This window comes from Eubalaena glacialis, chromosome 4, assembly GCF_028564815.1.
Source record: "Eubalaena glacialis isolate mEubGla1 chromosome 4, mEubGla1.1.hap2.+ XY, whole genome shotgun sequence".
Classification (NCBI taxonomy): Eukaryota; Metazoa; Chordata; class Mammalia; order Artiodactyla; family Balaenidae; genus Eubalaena; species Eubalaena glacialis.
Genome location: NC_083719.1, coordinates 128,704,276 through 128,728,562, shown reverse-complemented (window position 1 = coordinate 128,728,562; position 24,287 = coordinate 128,704,276). Strand labels below are relative to the sequence as shown.

General features: G+C 50.3%; 1 protein-coding gene across 1 annotated transcript; it reads left to right on the top strand.

The window, feature by feature from the left end:
- Positions 1–609: 609 nt before the first annotated feature.
- Positions 610–23,086, top strand: SPARC (secreted protein acidic and cysteine rich). Its single transcript, XM_061189888.1, has 10 exons — positions 610–718; positions 10,678–10,747; positions 12,225–12,287; positions 12,887–12,974; positions 14,386–14,507; positions 16,326–16,446; positions 18,201–18,334; positions 19,004–19,152; positions 21,244–21,392; positions 21,856–23,086. The coding sequence occupies exons 2-10, from the start codon at positions 10,691–10,693 to the stop codon at positions 21,882–21,884; spliced, it is 912 nt and encodes a 303-aa protein (XP_061045871.1). The 5' UTR covers positions 610–718; positions 10,678–10,690; the 3' UTR covers positions 21,885–23,086.
- Positions 23,087–24,287: the final 1,201 nt, after the last annotated feature.

Sequence of the window (24,287 nt, the reverse complement as noted above, 5' to 3'; positions counted from 1 at the left end):
CCTTATCTGTTCTATACTGATGACATAGATCCCCCAGCTAGAAAGCTAACCCCTTCTGTGTCCATTGCTGGTGCAGCTAGAGTTTGAGTGGCTATATTTAGACCATATCCCGAATCATCAGCGATGACGCATCAATGGCAGCTTCTTTAGTCTGTATAGAGGCGAGTCCTAGCCTTGCCTTTGTCACAGATACAACCCCCTCCAATTGCTCTGCCCTCCTCAGCACTGACTAATGTTAGGGAGACTCTTGTAAAGATCACTGGTCATACAATCAAGACCCTTGGGCCTGGCTCTGCCCCTGGGAACCTTGGGTGATCCCTTGCCTCTCCAGACCTCAGTTCCCCCTCTGAACAAGGAGAAGGCTGTTATAGGTGATTCCTGCCACCCCTTCTAGCCCTGGCGCACCACTCCGTCAGTCGTTTAGGCAACAGCTCCAGAACCCATGTGGCAGGCGGGGGTAGGGGAGGCGGGTCAGGACGGCCCACCGCAAGGAGAGGAAGAAAGAAATGGAAGACAGAGACAGCTTTGGCTGTGGGGAGAAGGGGAGGGGAAGGAGGAGACACAGGAGGAGGAGGGACCGCGGGGTGGAGGGGGAGACCCAGCCCAGAGCTCTGAGTGGTTTCCTGTTACCAGGCTCTAAACCCCTCACATTCCTGCAGACCTTCAGACCGCCCGGAGCTCTTGCCTGCTGCCTGCTGTCTGCCTGCCTGCCACTGAGGTATGCATGACCCCTGCCCTGCCTGTCCCTTCTCTAGTCCCATAACCCCTGCACTCTGGTTCACTCCTCAACTTTGTGTACAAGGGAGGGGAAGCTATGCTGGGAGGTCTCTTGGATCATAGACAGGGATGTGCATCTCCTTTGGGCTCCATCATTGCTCCCCTTAAAGGACCACGGACTTGCTGCCTGTTGCTTTTCAGGATAACTTGGTCTCCCTTTTAGGTTCGCAGAAAATAATCAGACTGTCTTTGAGGGAGTATTTTCTCTCTGTCTCTCTCTGTGTCCGTCTCTCTGGTTTCAGAGGCTGCCTTTACAAATGCGGCAGCCTCTTCCCTTCCTGGGAATCTGATCTGGGCACAGCTGCAAGAGGGACTGGCCGGCAGCCAGAGTCTGCCCTGCTTCCCATTCCAGAAGAAACTTCCTATACTTAGTTCTTGGTCAGGGGCTCTGTTTTCCAGAAGAGACTTTGCCTGAATGATACATTGATCTCTGGAAGGCAAAGGGGGAGTCTTCATCTTTAATCAGCACCTCTGGGAAGGCTCCTGTTTCCCTGGAATTTCTCCCCTCTCAAACCCCGTCCTCCAACACACACACACACACACACACACACACACACACACACACTGATTCCGGTGCCATTCACCCTGAAATAGCACTATCAGACAGTCAGTCTTGGGTTAGGCATTGTTCCTATCCTGGGTTCCCTGGGGTGTAAGCACAGGAAATGGCCAGCAGTAGCCCTCTGTGTATCTAGATCTGAAGACGCCAGACATCTGATATGGTCCAGCTGAGGCACTGGGTCTGATGGGAGGCTGGGTTGGGGGATGTGCTGTAAAGAGTGGAAGGGAGGAGGAAAGATGGAGAGGGTTCCAGGGCAACCTTCTCACACATTGCTATGAGAAGCTCAAACTCTACACAGGCTGGTGTTAGGTCTTCTTCAGTCTATGGCTCCACTGGCTGGTTGAGAAGTGGACTTCCTTGAGTCCCTGAGGACACCAAGAGAAAAGGGGGCATTGGGGGAGGCATGTCTTCTAGGAAGCCCAGTCTGCCCCAAAAGGAACAGAGAGGCGCACATTTTCCTCCAGAAAATTCTATTCTATGCAGAACACATAGAGAAAGTGTTTTCTGTGGGGTTAAATTTCTATACACCCCAAGTGATGACAGTAGGGGGAGAAGCACATCAGAAGCAAGGTGGCAGACCGAAGGCACACATTTTATGTGTCATCTTAGGTAAGTGTCTCCTCTGGACTTAGTCTCCCTGTCTGTAAAGTAAGAGGGGTGGACTTGATTGATGGTCTTTGGGGTGCCCGACGTCCTCTGAAACTTTCAAAGGAAGGTCTCTTAAACCAGAATCCACAGACTAGCTTTTGCATAGGCTTAAAGGCACCTGCAAACCCCTTAAATTTGTATATACAGTAATGTGTGTGTGAGAGAGACAGACAGACAGAAACAGAGACAGAAAGAGGCAGAGACAGCAGCAGTGTATACAAGAGGGTGTTCACAGCCTTTGGTCTTAACATATTCTCAAATGGATGCTGACCCTCCAGGTAGCCGGAGGGCATGATGTGGAAGATGGAGTGGGTGGGGACTGGAAACAAAGGTATATTTGCAGGAGGATGAAAAACTTTGAAATGAGAGTGGTTGGGGGAAGAGAGAGTTAACTCAGCCATCAGCTGCCACATCGACAAAGCCTGGATCGGAGGGAGGGAGGGTGGGGAGGAAGGGGGCGGTGCCTGGGGAAGGAATCAACTTTTGAAACTTTTTCCAAGTCCCACCCACCAAAAGGCTCTTCTTTGCTATGACTCACTCTATGAGGAATGCGAGTTGCCAAGGCAACCTTTTTTTCAGGGTCTCTGCCTGCTGGCTGGGGACTCTAGAAACACTTAGAACATCAGGCTCAGTCTGAATGTCCCCCACTCCACTCTGTCCCCAAACACCAGGACAGCAAACTCTAGGTCCTGCCCTTCTGATCTCCCAGCACCCCAGGGCAGCTGTGAGGCTGTGATATGCTTCCCGCTTCCTAGACAGGCAACTTGAAGACCTGAGTTTTAATTCCACCTCTGCCTCAAAGGTGCCATTTGACCTTGAACTAATGGCTTCTCCTTTCTGAGCCCCAGGTTCCTCTTTGGTTAAAAAGCAATAACAGCACCACCTCAAAGGGATACTGTGTGGACAAAACAGGGTGATGCACAGCGAAGCACTTGCTACACTGTGGCCCTCCCACTTAATGAGATGGGTTTTTAGAACTGATGAATTTATGGCATCCAAAGAGTTGGTGAAATCATCCCCAGCTTTTTTGTCTGGCAGCTTCATCATCTTGGGGTTTGGATATAACTTCCCTTTCCTAAAAGTGCTGACAGGCACATTTAAACAAAATAAATATTGTTCAAAGTCTTTTGATTTGGGCATCTTCTTGAGTATTTCCCAAGAGTGTTGTACCCTCCAGTGTGGAAAGAGCATTGGCCAAGGCAATGGCAGGGGTGGATCCTAATTCACAGTGAGTAACATTTGGAAAGACACTTCCCCTCTCTGGACCTCAGTTTCCCAATCTATTAAATGGAGAATGTAACCTAGATGGTCTCCAGGTACCCTTCCAGCTCTGAAGTCCTGTGAACCTAAATGCCAGGTGCTGCTTTCATTAGAGGGAATAGTTGGGCTACATTTTTAACACCTCCTGGCCCCCTAGTTGAAAAGGAAACAAGAGAGGAGGGGCTGGGGGTCTTGGGTTACATAACAGTCCTGCTAAAATCTTTATACATCCGTAGAGACTTGTCAACCAATAGCATGGCTGGGGTTTGCTATTCACAAGAGCAGTCTTCCTTGCTGAAAATAAGCTATAAATAGAAAAGGATGGTGGAGGAAAGGAAAGAGCTGAGGATGTGAGGTAAACAGAAAAATATGTTATTTTTGAGGTTATTTAGATAGGTAGCTATGTGTGCAGAGATAAAAAACCCACGAGGATGCCAAATATATAAACATTGATTTCACCAGCAGGCACCCACTGGCACAGCTAAAAATAAATGTCTCAATACATGAGCAGACACAGAAGGTCATGCACTCAAAGCTCTCCCTGAACGATACCCTGACTCACAGACAAGTCCCAGAGGTCCATTTTGATGCATATGCAAACTCTGACCCTCACCTACATAGGCTGAAACCGACAGATGCCGAGTCAGGTAGACATGCACAGAGTCGCATACACAGCTTCACACAGAGGTCCTCAGGTCCATAGGTCACTCATACAGATACACAACTGCTGTTCGTAGCCACACACAGATGTGCACAGCCAGATCTAACTATAGGCCATGGCAGGGAGACAGACTCCTGACCACCTGTTACATACTACAGACAGAAATTGAGACTCAGGAAGGGAGAATAACTCACTTAAAGTCACACAGCAAACTGATGCCTGAGCCACACTTTCAGATGTTTGGAAACATCCAGATGTTCAATGTGTTTTTTGTTTGTTTCATCTGAGCAGTTTGGCATCCTCCATACACTCCTCTCTCTAGAGGCAATGAGCCCTGTGAATAATAAGTGATGAGCAGGACTTCTTTCTCTCCTTTGCTGGCCTGCCATGGCCTAACCCAGCCCGCATGGCTTTGTCATTAGGGCAGCAGGATGTGGCTAAGAGGCAGCTGCTCATTTGCTTCCTGCTGGCTCCCTCCCTAACCTCCTTTAAAGGAGGAAAGGGAAGGCTGGAGCTGAGTTTTCAGCCAACCCTGGGGATGAAAGAAATTACCTTTTCTCTACAGCACAGAGCCTGGGTCCTGACCCCAACCCTGAACTCAGGGACAGCTGGGCTGTGCAAGCCCAAGGCCAGCAACCAGTGACTTGACAGAATTATTTAGAAAAACAGCCTCCTTCTCACCCAGAAGATGTCTTAGACAGGAAATTAACTCTGCCCTCACTCATCAAGCTATAGAGCTTGATATCTATAGGGAAAATACAAATGGAAATAGCAACTCTCTCCAGAGCTGGGTTCTTTCAGAAACTTGGTATTAACCCATCTCATCTGTGGATCCTTCTGGGCCATCTTGTGTTAGTTATAGCCTTAGGATCCTGACTTGATCAGATGAAAAAATAAAAACGCAAACATCTGGATGTTTCTGAACATCTGGAAGTTTAGCTTGCCATATGACCTCGAGTGAATTATTTTCCCTTTCTGATCCTCAGTTTCCCTATCTCTAAAATCAGAAGCATGGCAAAGAGATTTCCCATGGCTTGACAATGCCAATCCATTGGTAGCAGCTGCCAGAAGAACTGTGTTCAGGATTTGAATGCCACTCTGGACTTTAGAGGAAAAGGTCATATGATTGATTAGTAATGTCTGCCACATGCACAGGAGGGGCAGGTGGAGGCATATATGCCACAGATTTGCTATCTTTAGGATGTGACAGCTTGGACACTTTGATGTTATTTTTCATCCCCTTCATTGTGGTCACCCAGATGCAGCAGTGGCCCCTAGGGGGAGCCAAGAAGGAGAGCCTGAAGCTCCACCCTGGGGCCTCTCCTAACCACGGTGAAACGTGGCATCTCATATGTGTTTATAGAACCTCAGTCAGATTGATTCTAGTCTCACACTCTGGGGCTACTTCTGAGTTGCCTCTGAACCTTTTCAAAGCTAGGCTTGAGCGCCCATAATACCATAAAAGTTTCCCTTAGCTTCTTCCCTTCCAGCAAGAAATGTTAGAAGTGGAAGCAGGGAGTCAAGGGGCAAGTTGGGAAAGGTGGTACTCTGAAAGATTTCTGCCTCAGTTGACTCAGAATGTCAGGGCTGAAAGGAACCTTAGGGACCACCTGGCCCCAAGGTCTTCAAACTCTGTTCATGAAAGAACCTAGAGGCATTCCAAGGTGTCTCACGGGGTGTCCAAGTGTACAGGATTTCCAGCCCCCAACTCAACACCGCTTTCACCTGCTTTTGTTTTTTTAAAATTTCAAGCTAATTCATTGAATAGATAATAGTACATTCACATGTTCAACAAATGCAAGAGGCTCTTAGCTGTTTCAAATTTGGACTTTTGCAGAAGACTTCATTGAGAGAAAGAGCTCCTGGCTTGTATGTTGAACACCCTGGTCTAAAAGATCCCCCTCATTGTGCAGATGAGTGGTGCTAGGTGAGGTCCAGGGAGTAGAGGAGGCTACCCTCATCTGCATGGTGAGCTGGGAGCAACATGGCCAAAACTCGAACCCAGGACCTGACTTCCACGTCACCTCTGACTGGCTGCGTCTGCTCCCCTGGGGTGTGAGTGCCCATGTAGCCACACTGGCCGTGATGGTGCCTCTCTGGCCTGGCTCAGCCCTCCTTCTGAGTCCCAGCTCCCTGGCGGGTCTGGCTCACTCACGGGTTCTTTTATTAGCCTCTAGACTTGTTTTCCTCTCTTTGGGCTTGTTTACCAGGAACATGTGTTTTTTGGAACCCTTGTTTGCAAGCCAAACAGTGGAAGCAAGACGCCTGGTTTGCGTCAGCAGCTCAACTGAGAGGGCAGCCTGGGGCCGGCTCTGTCACTGTGCCCACTGGGGGCTGGGCTGGTGTGCCTGAGACCAAGAGGAGCAATGTCTCCTTTCTCCACCCCAACACCTTTTCTCCCTGGGCCACAGACAAAGAGCTGGTATTCTTGCCCTGGATTTTCAAGGGGGATGGAGATTCTGGAATCTTTGGATTTTAAGATGCTCTTCCATTGCTAACCTCTTGTATTCTCTCGGGCAAATCACCCATGAGCCTTTCAAGGTAGGTGTGTTATTTGCATTTTACAGATGGCCAGAGAGGGAAAGTCACTTTCTGAAGGTCACACAAATGCTAAGTGGCAGAGCCAGGATTTGATCCTGTATGTTCTGTCTCCAGAGCCCCTGGGCTTACCTTTCTGCCATACTGCCTCTATAAAAGTTGATAACCACCCTGTCTAATATGGTAGTCACTAGCCACATATGGCTACACAGATTTAATTAAAATGTAACACAGTGAAAACTTCAGCCCTTCATTTGCACTAGCAACATTTCAAGTGTTCAATAACCACTGGTGGCCAGTAGCTACCATATTGGACAATGCAGATATAGAATATTTTCATCATCTCAGAAAGTTCTATTAGACTGCATTGCTCCATAAACCCTTCTACTCAAATAAGATTTGATGATTGCATCTCAGATGCTGTGTTTCATGTTCTTAGGGGTCTATGATTCCAAGACCCACGATTTAAAATTTTATGATTCTGAGATTTCCCCCAGTTCTGATGTTCAGGGACTTTTCAGTGTCCAGCGAGAGCCCAAAGGAGGCCCGTTATATTTTGAGGGAGATGAACTGGGGGCGCTGGCTGTACTTTTCCATCCCCAGAGAAGTGACCTCAGCTTCGGGTCCTGCTGGCAGCCAAGGATGGGTTTTCAGCCATCTCCAGAGCAAATAAAGGCAAAAGGAAGGGACTGGATGTACGGAACAGGAGGCAGGACAGGCGGCGGGGTGGGAGTGAGCGGTGTCTGCATCTGATGACCACTGAGCCAAGGGAAACACACCTCCTGCCCCCCTCATCCCCCCACCCCCCCAGGCTCATTTCCTTCCCTGTACCTTGGACCAGTTGGCAGCCCAACTGGGCCCCCTTCAGGTGAGCACCTAGGGAGGGAGCTGCCACAAAGGGAAACAGCTTGTGAGGTGGAGGGCATGCCAGTGGCAGAGGGGGGCAGCCTGGGTCCTCATTCAGCCCTGCCGCTGGCTCCCTGGGGCTCTGGGCAGGTTTTTTCCATGCTCCGAGCCTCAGCCTTCTCTCCCGTACTATAAGGCAGAAAGACATGCCTTCAGCCCCCAATGGGATGCCGGATTATGAAGACACTTTGAAAAGGATAAACACAGGTATCATTACAAACTAAAGAGATACAAAGAAGGGAGTTTTCATTTAAAATTGCTCATTTATACAAAAGTATTTTTATTTTCCCTGGGCACACCAGACCTAGGTTTGATTGGCAAAGGATGGGTGCACAGCTGATAATTTCTGGATGCTGGGGTTTGACCCTGTGTTCTGACCTTGCTGGCGTTACTGATGCACCCCCTTAGCTTTGCAGGATGGGTGCCTTGCCTCTTCGGCCAGTGATGGTTTACAGAACCTCCAAGAGGGAGCTCACAGGTATGCAGGGAGTATGGTCACGCATCCGAGAACAGTCCAGCTGCCCCCCTTCCCTCCCATCCCATCATCTGGAGGGAGAGGGTTCTGGGACTGGTGAGGTAGCACTGGGCACTGGGCAAAACCTCAAATTTGGAAAATAACTCCTCCTCCAAGATTTTGTGTCCTTTTCTTAACACTCTCACTTTCCGCTTCTCTCTCCCACCCCACTCCCGTCTCCGAGCATGACCCCTATGAGGCCCAAACCAACGCCATGAGAAGGGAGTTTGTCAGCTTGGAAGGGGCCTGAATGTTGCGTGACTTTCTCCCTCTCAACCTCAGACTCCTCATCGTGACAGCAGGACTCAGAGCCCTCCCATGCCTGCCTGCCAGTGTGTCAGAGGCTCCAAGGGGAAAGAGTACTATATGTGAGGCCTTTAGAAACTATAACGTACTGTAAGATGTAGAATTATTTTTCTCTTCCGGCTGCAGCACCTAGGATGGGGGTGGCAGAAAGGGTCAGTGTGCCACTGGGAAAGAGCACAGGTGGTGAGGCAGGACAGACAGAAGAGCCGACCCACAAACCCTTCCCTGGTCAAAGAGAAGGGGCAGTTCCTCTGCTCATACGAAGGACACAGGCTCTGGAGACATCAGTCTTCCTGGCTCTCCAACCTGAAGCTTATTGCCTTTCCAGTCCTAGTTGGGCTGTTTCTCTAACGATATGTCTTCTCTGCAATTGGAGCCCAGACGAGATGACTTTTTTTGTTCCTGCTACGAGTCTCACTTTGACCCTTCAACTTCAAACAATCTCAGACAAGCCCTTCATTCATGCTTTCTCTCCTGTTCCCTTCGTCCAAAGCCACATGTGGGAGTTGTTTTGCTTGTATCTTCCAAATGCAGAAGCAAGAAGGGAGATTTTTCCACCTCAAGGCTTGAGGGGAGAGGGGGGAAGGAAAGCATACAGCTGTGTGAGGGGAGGAACATTCCCAAAACTGCCTGGAAAGGGAAGACTGGATTCCTCTGGGAGTTGGGGACATCGTGAAGCAAAGCCAAGCTCCCAGGTTGATTTTTTTAAATTTCTGTTGGTTTTATTTCTTGTATACTCTATGAAATAGTGAGGTTTAGTGTCTATTTCAATCCAATAAAGGATCATTATGAAGTCTGCCCTTCCCCTGTCTGTTTCCCCAAATACCATAATCCAAGTTAAAATGGAGGATATCAGAGGGGAGGATGTATGCCTAGACCAGCATGTGCTGTGACAGTTTAAGGGCATCTTAAGGGCCCAGGCTACCACCTCAATGTTCACCTAGTCTAACCCTCTCAATAGAAGGGGGAACCAAGGTCTAGAGAGGACGAAGGATTGAACCAATACACCAAGTTAGTATTTAGACAGAACCAGAATCCCTGGCATTTAGTTCCAAGCCAAGTGTTTCTTCCACGATGCCAGGGTACCTCCCACCAAGGTGCTTGGTCATTTGAGAAGTCTTGGGAGGAACTAGGGATAATGGGACTGATATGGAAGTTTTGGGGGACAAACGAGGGAAGATATGGTTGTTGCTCACCTTGACTAAAAGCTGCTTGGGGGCAGAGGGAGCATGCTTGCTCTGTGTGGCCACAGAAGGACCATCAGAGTAGACCAGGAGACGCTTGAGGGAGCCAAATTGAACAGTATAAGGAAGAACTTTCTAAAGCCATTTGGAAATGGAAGTCCATTCAGTTAGAACAAGAAACGAAATGTCCCCACCATAGTTCCTCAGTTAGGGATGGCATTTTGGCAGTGAACCATCAGAGGAGATTCTGTTCCAAGATGCCTTCCAGTCATGAGATTGTTAGAGTCGAGAGCTCAGCATCTAGAGGAAGGTCACAGCAGTGACCAGGGCAGGAGAATTTTCTAGATCTCAGCTAACATCCTTTAACTGTGAAGGGGAAAGGGAAGGTAACATGCAACATATGTAAGCATTTGGATAGTTCCCACACAGGATCCAGAGAAGTGCCATCCTCCTGGGTAAATGGAGGAAAGTATGGCCACAGGTTTCCACTGGCCACACTCAAAAACTATTGTTCTTTGTTTAGAATGTAGATCTCATTGTCTCAAATTGGCAAGAGGTTGCTGCCCATTAGCTTCTCTTATTAGAGATGGGTAGGAAGCAGAAGGAAGAGGAACGGGAGGAGGAGGAGGAGGAAAAGGATGAGGTGGAGGAGGAGGGGAGGAGAGTTTGGGGTATAGGAAGAAAAGAATCCTATAACACCAGGGATTGAAGGGACCCTTGAACATGATCTGGTTCCGCATTGCCAAGACTTGACTAATTAGCTAATCACCTTTGTCGAATCACTTTTTAAAAACTTAAATAAATGTATTGAGAAAGGAGACTTAAGATCACTACCATAAATGGAAAAATCTGTGTACCTTTGTCATAAATAGAAGGAAACTGTAAAACTAAACACAAAGGAGACAAAACAAATTTATTGAATTCCAGCTGGATGTAGTTTCCTGTGGAGGCTCTGAGCCAGAGGCATACTCTCAGTTCAAAAGGGATGAGTGTTAGGTGTTAAAGACACATTAGCACCAAACTGAGACTCTCTCATATAATCAGGATTGAAAGAGAAATGAGTAGAAGCAACTTACTCCCGTGTCTTTCACTATCCTTTAACATGGACCATCTAAAATTACCTTGCATATCACAGGAATTCAGCGTCAAGGACTCTCCATCAAGAAACCTCCCCCTTGGGGACTTCCCTGGCGGTCCAGTGGTCAAGACTCCGCACATCCAATGCAGGGGGTGCGGGTTCGATCTCTGGTCAGGGAACTAAGATCCCAAACAAAAAGGAACATCCCCCTCGCTGAACTCTCCATCTCTCTCCTCCCCACAGGGTTCCTAGCACCATGAGGGCCTGGATCTTCTTCCTTCTTTGCCTGGCCGGGTGGGCCTTGGCAGCCCCTGTAAGTACCTAAAGGTCACATCTGTTTGGTCTTACCTCCCACCACCAGCCCAGGGGCATCGAATCTGCCAGCCCTAGATGCTCAGAAGGGACAGAGACTTCCCCATCTTGAGTTAACTGTCTAATTTAAAAAAAAAAATTTTTTTTTTCTTTAATAAGCTCAGAAGAAAAAGTGAATGAGGACCATTGGGTGGAGGTTCCAGAGAAGAGAGATTTCCATGTAACATGAAGATGCACTTTTTAGCAATCAGAGCTTCCCAGAAAGGGACTAGAATTGCTTTAGAAGGAAGTGACCTGTTTGTCATATGAGGAATTCTAGCAGAGCAGGGGGATGCTGATGGGGATGATGTTAGAAGGGATTCAAGCCACAGAGAGAGGGCTGTGTTAGTTTCTGAATCAGTGAGGGCTACTTGGTTGCAAGCAACAGACTCCAATCTGACTAAATTAGGAGGGAAAAGGATATAGGGGTAGATTGTAAAATCCAAGGCCTTGGGGAGAACTAGAAAAGGGCAGCTCTGGGATCTGGGAGGTAAGATCTAATGGACGGTCAAGGAGGTGTTGCCATTTGAATGTCTCTACTCCGACAGTTTTCACATCTTGAGAAAATGTGTCAAGAAGATTAAAAAAATTCAAGGAGAGCCAACCTAGTTGAGCTTGGGTCCTGGGCCTGCTTGTTGGCCAAGGGATTGTGAGGCACCCTGACTGACAGGCCATCCAAGAATCGCATGGAGAGGGCCAGCAGGGGTCATCCAATGCTACGCTGGAAGCTGTTACCAGAAGACGGAGGAAGAAACGTGAAGCGGGCAAAGAAAAGTTTCTTTCACCTATGATTCCCTCACCCTCTCTTCACTAGAAGGTGTGACGATGGTAGATGCTGGCAATCCTGATCAGGCAGTGAGATTTTGGCAAAAGATTTGGCAAGTTAGCATCACTTTTAGAAGAAGCCCCAGCCAGCCAGGCACCTCAAAGTCATATGCTATCTTGCTTCTTCTAACTACAAGTTGACTCCAAGAAGGAATCGCCAAAAAATAATAATGATGATGATGATATCACGCTTGTGGGGAAGATAATGACCTCTGTTAAAATTCAGTGTTCATCCCCTCTGGGTCTCAGTTTTCCCATCTGTAAGATGAAGGGAGTTGTTCTGCATTAGCGGTTTTCAGACTTTATAGGAGCCTAAGCAGCGGAAATGCTTTTCCAAGCCAAATCTTAGATAGAAGCTCCAGATATAAATATAAAGGGCGGTGCTCCAGAGCCCCACAGGGCCCCCATGTTTGGCTTCTCCTGTGCCTTCATCCCTACTCACAGAAGTCCCTGAGGGGCTCTGCTCGTTGGAGACCCCCAAGTGCACAGCCTTGGGGGTCTCCAACGAGCCGCTCTCCTAACTCCCCAGCTTTAGAGGTCCAGGCCGAGGCACTTGAGCAGTCAAGCTGGCCTTGGCCCTGACCTCTCCAAACCCTATTTTCACTTCCCAACAGCAACAGGAAGCCCTGCCTGATGAGACGGAGGTGGTCGAGGAAACCGTGGCTGAGGTGTCCGAGGTAGGTGGGGAGGGACCCCAGACCTGCGGCCCCTCTTTGCCCACATCTGCTCCCTGAGAAAGCCAAACAGGTGCTGTGGGTCTCCTGCTGGAACGGGCATGGCACAGATGTAAATCCTGTGTATCCCCCAATCCTGACACACTCCTGAATGCTCCCCAAACCTTCCATGGAACCTAACAGTTGGGAGCTATGATTTTGAATTTTGTTTACTTTTTAAGCTGTGGGACATTTTTTCGCAGATGATCACCCACGGTCTTCCCCATATGTCAAACAGATGAAAGCGGAGCTGCTCTGGTGTGGCTGGAAGGGTGGAGAGCTTGGCACCCCCTCTTGCCCTGACCCCCCCGGTGGCCTCTGAGGCATCTCCATAGAGCTCTGGGGCCCTAGAGTCACAGCGGCCTATAAGATTCAGTCTCACTTCTGGACCTGGCAATTGCACTCTCTGTGACCTGGGCCCAGTGCCCTTCTCCAGCTTGTCTCTCCCCATCCCTTTGTGGGTACCTGAGGCTCCAGGCAAGCCCCCTCCAGCCTTTGCCCCTTTCTTCCAGGTCTGGGATGGGGGTAGGGCCATTTGACTCATTCTTCTCCCTCCACCCCAGGTACCTGTGGGAACCAACCCCGTCCAGGTGGAAGTAGGAGAATTTGATGAAGGTGCTGAGGAAGCCGAGGAGGAGGTGGTGGCTGAAAGTAGGTCCCTTCCCCGTGTCTTGTCACATGAAGCCTCTGCCCTCTGCCACCTGGGCCTAAAGCGTGGGTCCAGCGTGCATGAAGTTCCTTCCCAAGGAAATGCAGGGTGCGGTCCTCTCTGCAGGATGGGCCGTGGAGGAGAAACTGCCTTGACTGAAAGGTTGGGATTATTTTCTGGAATCTGGAAAGACCTATTTATAGCCGGGCCGTGAGTGTCAGGAAGGGAAGTTCTCAAGCTGCAAATGGCCTTCTCCCCTTATAGCTCTTTACTGTAATTCCAAAGTTGGGTTGCACATTCCCACTGAGGTCCCCAGTCCCATCTGGTCACTCGATGGCCCCAGAAGCTTTCACACTCATGAGCTTATTTGATTTTCACACAGCCGTGAGGAAATAAGGCCTAGAAACCTGACACAACTCATATAAGGCTACCCGTGGAGTTAGCGCCAGAGCAACCGCAATGACCCAGGGCCTCTGTCTCCCACCCACAGTGCCAGCATTCCCATCCCACACAGTGGAGATGCTTCGTACCCCAGGGGCTAATAGCACACACTCTGGAGGCGAACCAAACAAGGCTTGCCTCCAAACTGCCGCCTCTTTCTGCGATGCCCTCCGACAGCCTGCGAAGCTTCTCTGAGCCCAGCTTCCTCATGTCTTACTTGGGGAAGGGTGAAGATGGTAGATCCTTGCCCCAGGGCTGTCAGAGGATTATGAGATAAAGCAGAAGCGCCCTTGGCCCAGGGCCTGGCAGGGCAGGCATCCAACAAAGGATGACTCTGATACCCCCAGACAAGCACCAGGAGGAAAAGGCTAGACGGCTCGCATCCTGAGGGCACAGAATATTCGTTGGACCAGAGGGGCGTCTACTGAGTCATGTTCCTTCCCCTCCATGCCCCTCATCCAGTGTTTACCAGACACAAGCAGGCTCTATTGTTCAGTGTGGGCCTTGGGGCTCTGCTCCCTTTTCCGCTACAGCCACTCAAGTCTGTTTTGTTGGGCCTCACAGCTCCCTGGCTCCGTGACAACAGCTGGCTTTCCAAGTCATTTTAGAAAGTCTATTCTAAAATCCCAAAATGCCTTGCGATGATTGATCCACCGACAGCTGAGGACGCAATGGTTGCTTCCATCCTTGGGGGAGCTATATGGCACCTGGCGCTCCTGGGTCCCAGACTGAGCCCCCAGCCCCCCAAGTGTGCCTGGCCCTGACCTCAGACTGAATCTCTAATCCCCAGGCTGAGCCAGCTGCTCCCCTACATGCCGATTGCTGGGTTCAGCCGAAGAGAAGGGAGGACGCAGGGCTGCTCAAAGCCCGAGTGGGGGCCACAGCCTAGGACTTCTGTCCAAGGATCCGTGTGGGGTGGGGTGGACGTGCTAGCCCGGGTGATGCTAACCGGGTGCCCTTGCGCTCCACCAGACCCCTGCCAGAACCACCACTGCAAACATGGCAAGGTGTGCGAGCTGGACGAGAACAACACCCCCATGTGCGTGTGCCAGGACCCCACCACCTGCCCTGCCCCCATTGGCGAGTTTGAGAAGGTGAGCCTGAGGGACAGGGGCAGGGCAGGGGGCTGGGGTCCTCAGAACACAGAGCATCTGCCCAGAACACTGCTGCTTGGTGGTCCCACGGGGCAGCTCCAGTCTCAGAAGTCCACTCGCTAGGTGTAGTTACAGCAAGCAAGCGAGTCGGGGGGGGAGGCTCTTCCCGTCACTGGACTCCAGCAACCAGCAAGAATTTACATGGCGCCACCAGCTTCCAACTCTACTCAGACTCCAAAGGGAATACATCAACACCACCAGGCACCAGGAGAGGGGCTTTCTATATGTGAGAGCAGCTTGGCAAAGCATCAGGTCCAAAAATGTGCATTCTGGGTCAGACTGAAGGTTGACATCAAACCCCATCTCCACCAGTTGTTAGTGTGGGATCTTAGCTATGTTCCTCTCCAAGTTTTCTCACCTCTAAAAAGGGGACAGAAATAGACTTTATCTCATAGGACTATTGTGGGGATTTGTCAGATAATGTCTGGTACTTACTAAGTTCTCAATATGTGCTATTTTTAAAAATCTTTCAAACCTGTTCATTATACCTCCAGTAGGACTCAACCATCCATCCATCCATCCATCCATCCATCCATCCAAGTAAATACTTATTGAGCACCCATGCATGTCAACCATTGTGCTAGTGGTAATCTAGCTCAGGGCAACAAATCGAGTACCAGTATCATTCCCACAACCTCCCACCTGGCTTCTCCATCTTCAATCTCTCCCCAGTACAACTTATCCTCTGGGCTCCAAATTTTAGCATCTTTGTCAACTCTTCCCTCCTCGTCACCCCTTCACCCCCTACCGCACTGGTCACCAATGCCCATCAGTTCTCCCTCTGCAGTGATATATAAGCAATAAGCGTGTGCAGGATGTTCAACGCAAGGCTCCCCTCCTCCTGACACAGCCACTTACTCTGCCACTGCCTTTGTTCAGCCCACGGCATCTCTGCTCGGCCACCCCCTCATGCAGAGACTCACTAGGAGGACCAACATAACTCAGCACACAGTTGCACTCACCGCTAAGACTTAAGGGTATGTAGCTGGATGAAAAGGGAACAAGATACAGGCAGAGAGTGGAGGAATCCATGCACAGTCTTGCTTACTCTCCCCCTGCCATGAGGGGTCTCACAGAACCCACTCTTTCCCCAGCTACAAAGATGAGATGTAGCCACATGTGAGCAAGGCTTCTGCCCAAGGAAGCCCTTTAGAGACTCAGCACCCAACGTTTAATTGAGGGCTGGTCACACAGACATCCCCGCCCTAGCATGTACCCAAAGTCCAGACTCCAAGCAGGAAAACAGATGTTCAGCATGAACCATATTATTTGTACAAGCAATCTAGGCACAGTGAGCCACTTTCATCATTGTGGACAGTTTTCTAACAGTTCAGGGAACTGTTTACCAGCCACGTTTTCAGACTCCAGCCAAGGGCCAACATCATAAGTGCGCCTTTCTAAGGATAACAATCCCAGGCCTGCTGTATTAACTCTTCTGCACACCCTGCCCTTTTCCCATCCTCACCTTCAATTCATCCTTTCCATATCTCCCAGGTTTGCTTTCCCATGTCTCAGCCCTGACTCTGTCATACCACTGCTCAGAGACCAGCAGTGGCTCTCAGCATGGGCTGAACATTGGCCTGGGAGCCCAAAGAGTAGATTCTTGTCTGGGCCCCACCACTAACTCACTGTATGACCCTGGGCTAATCACGTTCCTTGCCTGGCCCTCAGTGTCCCCATCTCTGAAATGGGCAAGGATGGTGGTACTAGCGAAGGGCTCTGGGAATGAGGGTGAGGCCCTCTATGCTTTGCCGCCAGGTGTGCAGCAATGACAACAAGACCTTCGACTCTTCCTGCCACTTCTTTGCCACCAAGTGCACACTGGAGGGCACCAAGAAGGGCCACAAACTCCACCTGGACTACATCGGGCCTTGCAAATGTGAGTCTCTCCTCAGACCCTGCCAAGCCTCCCATCTCAGGGAGAAGGCACTGAACTGGCACTAAGGCTGGCTCTGCCACTCCTGTGCTGTGTGATCTTGGGCAAATCTCTTCCCCTCCCTGAGCCTCAGGGTTCCCATTTATAAAATGAGATGATTGTCTATGAGTAGGTATCTGCATTCAGGACATGTCCAGGGAAGAACTGAGCAGTTGTGGGAGCACAAGATCAGGGAGGATTTCTGGAGCCTCTCACTAGCATCCAAGACAGCTCATTTCTTTTCTGTAAAGGTGAGGAAGTTCTTCTATAGGGCTAACCACAATCTTTCCTGCTTCAACATTGTGAAGCAAAAGTGATGTTCTACCTAGGCCTATAAAGTGTTTTAAAAATACTTGAATTTGAATGCTTTAAAATTGGGGCAAGGCTGTCAGTTCCCCTTAGGCCCGGTTACTCAATATTGTCATATCCTTGGCCATTTTACTCCATTACTTTCCTGTCTGCCTGCATAAGACATATGATTCACCACCTTCTTCTAGAAACCTGGGAGCCAGGTGTTTGGCGGAAGGGATGCCAGGGTGTCGTCTGGCCCTTTGTTAGTGATCCCAGGTGCAGTCTCAGCTGGCCCAGGCTCCTGCTTCAGCGTGGCTGCCTCCCTATCATCTGAAACACCCAAGGCCACCTCTGCTCCCCTCCAAGACAACATCCATGCGGTGTGTCTGGTACATCCTGGCACCAGATGACACTGGGGAGGGCCCCTCACCTGCCTCAGGTGTGCAGCATGCAGAAAGGTGGAGGAGGGGGAACCAGATTCTCCTGTGGTCAGCCCTGCTCTCCCAGTTATGGGGCCAAGGGTGTGAAATGAGAAGGCACAGCCTGGAGAAGGAGGGCAGTGGGAGGAATGCTGGTAGGAATTCCTGGGCAGTGAGACTGACACACGTGCTGAGCGGCTCTCCCGTCCTCTGGGGCGTATCACTCACTCCCTCCAACTCCTAGCGTTTCCAACCCAGATCTTCTCTTCCTTTCCCCAGCTGCTGGTGAAGAAGGTTGTGGTCCTAATCACAGAGGGGGCTTTCCATAGGTGAAAGGATGAGGGAAGGATGGACCCCTAGGCCCTCAGGCACCCACATGCTCTGGTGCTGGATGAGGCTCTGACAGTGTGGCCTTAATCGAGCCCCTTCTCTCCACACTGACCTCTAATATGTCCAACAAGAGGGTGGACTTGGATGAAATCTCCAGGTCTGACATTCTGGGATGCTAAGTTCCAAAGACCAGGATGGAATCGTATCGCTAAGAATGTTCTGGTGATTAAGCATACCTGAATCCCCACCCCAGCTAAGCGGGGCCTCTGGGTGGATGCTATTCCTCAGTATCCCAGCTTCAAACACCCCTCAAGAGTCAACATCATCATCGTGGGTCCTGTCCTCTGTTTTCAGGGCGCAACACCCAGAAAAATGCAAGAGCCATTGGAGGGAACCATTTCCCTCCGCGGATCAGATGAAGGCCAAGGGGACAGCAGACGTGCCTTTGCACTTGTCCACTTGCAGAGTATTCTTCCCCCCACACAATCTCTTTTGTTCAAAAGGTGTGAAGACACTGTGGCCCAGAGAGGCTGAGCCCTGTGCTTCAATCAAGGTCGCTGATTGAAGCTTGTTGCTGGAGGAGGGCGTGGGGCGGGGAGAGCCGCCCAGCCAGCAGGTTGGCCCTCAGACAGGGAGAATCAGGGTCTGTGCTGACCATCCTTGTGTGTTGGGCCCTAGACATCGCTCCCTGCCTGGACTCCGAGCTGACTGAATTCCCCCTGCGCATGCGGGACTGGCTCAAGAACGTCCTGGTCACGCTGTACGAGAGGGATGAGGACAACAACCTTCTGACCGAGAAGCAGAAGCTGCGAGTGAGTGGTATCTTTTCATCCTGTCCCAGGGCACCTGAGCTGGACGCCTCCTGGCCCCAGGCTGGCTGGAATCCACAGTCCCATTCCTAGATCTAGATCCCCAAGCGTAAGCCCACATCCCCACTCCAACGAGTGCCTGTATTCTGGGCGCTAGGACACAGACCCCTCCTTGCTGCCTTTGAAGGCTCCTAGAGTACATTCACATCTTAAAGGCTCTGAGAAGTCCTGTAACAAAAAGACCTGCTCACTTTGTTTGTCTCCATAAGGGACATAAATAACTCTATTCCTTTTTCCCTCTGAGTCTGTGGATCTTAAACTTTAATGGACATACCAAGCACTAGGAGTACTGATAAATGCAGCTTCCCTGGCCCCGCCTCAGACCCACTGAATCACTGTCTCTGTGAAGCAAGCCTCGGGAAGCTGCATCTGCACATATTCCCCAGTCATTCTGATGTGGCAGCCCTATGGGGAGCCCTTTGAGATCGCCCCAGGCCTTCATTTTTGTGGACGAGATGCTGGTACCCATCTATGCCACATCCTTTCCTCATTTTGAACCTTGGCCTTGGCTGGTCTCTGCCAGCTCTGGCCTCCTGTCAGAGGGGGCAGGGGCCTTGACTGGTCTGGACAGCCTCCCCGGACTCTTTGTCACACACGTCTCTGCTCCCACAGGTGAAGAAGATCCACGAGAATGAGAAGCGCCTGGAAGCCGGAGACCACCCTGTGGAGCTGCTGGCCCGGGACTTCGAGAAGAACTACAACATGTACATCTTCCCTGTGCACTGGCAGTTCGGGCAGCTGGACCAGCACCCCATCGATGGGTAAGACCCTAGGCCCCCCGGATCCCGGGGAGCTGCTCTGGCTTGGCCCTGGAGTGGACAGTCGTGGGTCAGCGCTGCTAGGTGCACTAGATGTGGTCAGAAACCCTCCCAGGGGCCTCCGCTGCTCCCAGCCCTAGAGTCCACGGTTTGCCTAAGGGCTGTGGCAGGAAGGGAGAGGTGTAGGAGAAAGGATGCAGGACCGGGGGGAAGAAAGCCATGAGACACTCCCTCCTGCCAGAAGAGGCAGAAGCCATTGGAACTGAAAACCCCTCCTTAACCCGGTGAGTGTTGGCCTGGGGTATCCATTCACGGAGGGAGAGCGAGCTAGGAAGGAATGCCAGACTCCTCGGGGTAGCAGAGCCAAGGTGGGGCAGCCTGTGTGCTCACGGTCCTTCAGCAAGACCCTGAGACCCAGCCCTAACAAGGCAAACTGGCCCTGGAAGTGCTTAAGAAATTCACAGAGCCAGCCCCATCCCCGAGGCAGGCCCTTGGTTTGATCGCTCTTGCCCCTTGTCGAAATGAGTTAGGAAGTGCTGTGTAACTGCCCTGCAGGATAGGCAGGGAGTTGGTCAGTGAACAAACACTTACTGAGTGTCTATTACATGCCCAGCACGATTCTAGGCAGGGGATTGAACAGTAATCAGAACTGACATGGCCCTTGCCCCCATGGAGCTCACGCTCTGGGTGATGATCAGTTTTTCACAATCGAAGGAAAAAGTAAAGAAGGCTCCTGGAAGTTGCAGGTGGAAGCTGGCGCACCTGCAGCTGAGCAGGGGTGGTCACCCTCACTACCGCCTTCTGGCCTTCTTTTGCTGTGTGTTCTTGGAGCAGCACGAAAAGGAAGGCCACCCTGCTCGCACGCTGTGCCCAGGAATGCTCCCCTCGGGGAAGCTCACCACTCCCTCCTGGTCCAGCCCCTGTGCCTGGAATCTGCCCACCCTGTGGGTGATCCGGGGGGCCTGGGGTCTCCTGAGCACTGGGAAACTCCCTGCTGCTTCTCTCCCAGGCTCTTTCCGTGGCTGGGATCCATCTGAGTCACACTGTGGAGGGGAGGGGAGAAGTCAGGGGAACATCTGGAGCTCAGGCTGAGCAAGGAAGGGGCCAGGAGGGAGGCTTCTGGATGGAGCTGCAAGGACTGAGTCTGGGAAAGCGCTTCAGCCTGGGTCAGGGGATCCATCCTTCCCCTCTCCTTGTCCCAGAGCTGCCTGGTGACCTTGCTTGAGTTCCCGCCCCTCTCTGGGGCTCAGTTTTCTCACTGGTATATAATGAAGGGGGGAGGGTTCAGTTCAAACATTGACTCCTTCCATGAGTTGGGTGGGGCAGGAGGGCCTGGGGGTCAGAGAGAAAATTGGAGTCAAGTTGTAGTCCCTTGGGGAAGAGTGTTTTGAGGACAACTAATTGAGGGCTCTGGGGAACAAGGAAAAAAATCATACATGTGCTCTGGAGTCCAGGCCAGCTGGAAGGACAGGAATGGAGGACAGTGGGAGAGAAATCAAAAGGCCTCCTTCTCACACATGACACAGTATACAAATGATAAAGTTCCATCGACCCTCCCTGCCAATCCCAGTCTCTTCCCACGCTCCTCCCCAGAAGTCAGCACTTTCTTCATTTTGATGCATGTCTTTTTAGCCTCTTTAATGTGCATTTGCAGCTGTATAAATGTGTGTCCACAGAAAACATGCATTGTTGTTCCATACCAGATTTTGATCTACCAATAGCAGAAATGCTGAATATTTTCAGCTTAAGTTTCTGTGCCCTCAAATCTTAGCCAATTAGGAAACAAATGCACCAAGAGACCTGTGTTATGAACCCACGGACATCAGAACTGGAAGGGCCCTTAGACATTATGGTCAACTCCTCCCCCTTTGATGGAGGGGCAAACCGAGGCTCAGGGTGGGCCAGGGCTGTGCTCTCAGAAACACAGCAGGTCAGTGGCAGAGCTGGGGGGAGACCCAGGATTCTGGCTTCTCATCTTGCATTGAACATCCTTTCCTTCGGCCCCGAGGGGCAGGCTCCCTGCCCCCGTCTCCCCATGCAGGGGTGTGGGGCTTTCTCAGGCTCTCAGGCTCTCCCCCACCTCATCCCCTGCAGGTACCTGTCTCACACCGAGCTAGCCCCACTGCGTGCGCCCCTCATCCCCATGGAGCACTGCACCACCCGCTTTTTTGAGACCTGTGACCTGGACAACGACAAATACATCGCCCTGGACGAGTGGGCCGGCTGCTTCGGCATCAAGGAGCGTGAGTGTCTGAGCAAAGGAGCTGCCGTCCTCTCCCTCCCTCTTCGCTGCCCTCTCTGCCCATCTCTGCTCTCTGTGCCTCATTAACTTCTGTCTGCTCTCCCCGCCTGGGTGGGCCTCGCTCTCTCAGGAGGCTTCCTGATCCTTCTCTGTCCATCCATCGGGTGTCTCTTTCTCTCTCCCTTCCTCGAGCATCAGCACGCACTCTGTGTCTAGCACTACTCTGGGAAGTGGCAGGCACCTGGAGAGGAGACAGGGAGTGTAACTTGGCAGTGGGTGTTAAGTGACAAGGACCGGCCAGGGAGGGGGAGACCAAAGTTCTCAGTCATAGGCTCCCTGGGTGACTTTGGACTGGTCACCTGGCCCCTGGTCCCGGGGATGGGTGGGATCCGCCAACTCCTTGGGAAGCACATCTTCATCAACACCGACCTCCAAGTCTAATGCTGCTTCTTCTTGCTTTACAGGGGACATCGACAAGGATCTCGTGATCTAAATCCACATCTCCACCTGCAGAACCAGATTCTTTCTCTTTGACCTTCCCCCTCCTGTTTTCCCCAATGTTTAAAATGTTTGGATGGTTTGTTGTTCTGCCTGGGGTCAAGGTGCTAATATAGACTTAAATGAGTACATTAACGGTGCTAAACATGGAAATTTTAACCCAAGTCATGACACTCTTAGCTGTAACTCAGCTATCACGGCCTCTTGCTCATCTACTAATGGTCCCACTTTTGTCTTAACATTTGCACCTCTGCCCATCGTCTTAGTGGCGTATATGTGGAAATTTTGATCTGTTCAAGTCTGCCTTCAACACACATTGCATCTTTAGATTTTCTACTTTTCTGTTTGAAACTAATACTCACCGAATCAGACTTTGTGTTAATTTTATTTCAGGGTATTGGCTGCCAGGGGGTCATCCCTACGCAGCCTGAAGGTGGGCAAAGGGAAGTAATAGACATGTGACGTTGGCAAGGATGTTTCTGGGGCTAGAGGATCAGTGGTGGGGAAAACCTGCAGAACCCACCAGCTAGAACCGCAGATAACAAATCTTGTTTGCCCGGGGCTGTAACTGAGAGAAAGAACGCAAGACTGTGTTCTGGGAATACATAAACTCTCACATAAACCCGGTTCCTCACCATTCCCCACCCCCCTCACTTTTCAGTGGTTTCTTTTCATATGAGGCTGTTTGTTCAAACTTTTCAGAGCCGTGGACCATCAGTTCTCTAGAATCTACCACACCTCTGGGGGGCAGATCACCACATTGTACAGGGCTGCTCCCCTCCGAACTGTCTTTGGGAGATGCAGGAGTAGGAGGGTGTTTCAGCCAGAAAGGCCAAAATCAAGAAGTGAGGCTCAGAATGTTGTAAAACAGAAAAAGTGCAGCTGGTGAATTGGTTTTGTTTAGGGCTTTTTTTGGTTTTTTGGCTTTTTCCTCTTTTTTCACATCTGGATGGCTGTCATGAGGGATCTTTCCTTTGGTTGCTAGCATGTTGCTCCTCTTCTCCCCCACCCCTCTCTTTTCTTTCTATTAATCAAAAGAAACTTCAAAGTCAATGGGATGGTCAGATCTCACAGGCTGAGAACTCGTTCACCTCCAAGCATTTCATGAAAAAGCTGCTTCTTATTAATCATGTAAACTCTCACCATGATGTGAAGAGTTCGACAAATCTTTCAAAATAAAAAGTACTGACTTAGAAACTGCCTTCCTGAGTGATTTTGCATGTGTCTTAGTGACCTCATTTCCCTGACATGCCAACGCATGGACATACGTGTCCATACACAACTGTACAAATGCAAAGTTTTGCAAACACACTTTTATGCTTTTGTACACACACGTGCACACACACACAGGCTTGCTTATACACAGGGAAGGTATGGTGCTTATAAGCACAGATTTAGCTTACTTTTAATTTTATGACCTGGGGGCTGACCTTTTTCATCACTGCACTTCATTATCAGAGCACCAGGCTAAGCAACTCTCTCCCTTCACTAACCACTCACTCATTCAACCATCCATCCATTCAGTAAATGTTTATGACATATCTACTCTGGACAGATCCCATTCCAGGTGCTATAGGCACAAATGTGGCAAAGCAGACAAAGCATTTGTTCTTCTGGCTTTTACAGTCTAATATGGAATGGATTAAAAAATGTACAAATAAATATAAATTACAAGATGTGATAGGTACACTGAAGGGAGAGTATAAGAAACCAGGAGTGTGTGTCACAGGAGGACACGGGATTATTCTAGAGTCCCACTATCCCATATGGTAGCTACGACCCATGCATGGCTATTGAGATTTAAATTTAAATTAATTAAAATTTAAAATTGAGTCCCTCAGTCACTCTAGAAACTTTTCAAGTGCTTAATAGCAATACGTGGCTAATGGTTACCCTACTGAACAGGTAGATCCAGAACATTTTCATCAATACAGAAGGTTCTATTGGACAAGGCTGTTCTAGGGCTTCCTTGAGAAAACTTGAGCTGAGTCACAGAGGAAGAGAAGGAATGAAATGTTTGGAGGGGCAGAGGTGAGAGAGGAGAGAGGTTGGGGAAAGGGCATTCCAGGCAGGGGGAATAGCCCAGGCAAAGGTCTTGAGGGGATGGGGAGCATTATGAGTCCCACGCCAGTGTGGCTGGTGTGCAAAACGAGGGCTTATACTGGATGAAGCTGAAGAGGTGGGCAGAGGCCAGACCCTGCAGTCTGGTAGGCCATGATATGGAGTTTGGATTTTATTTTTTTGTTTGCAATGGGAAATTGTTGGAGGGTTTTAAACCAGAGAAAGAGAGAGACAAGATTAGAATGGCTTTAAAAATAACACTCTGGTTCTGGAAAGATAACGGCATCCTAAGTCCACAGAGCACATTTCAAAGCTCTTGTGTGCCCACCACGCTGGT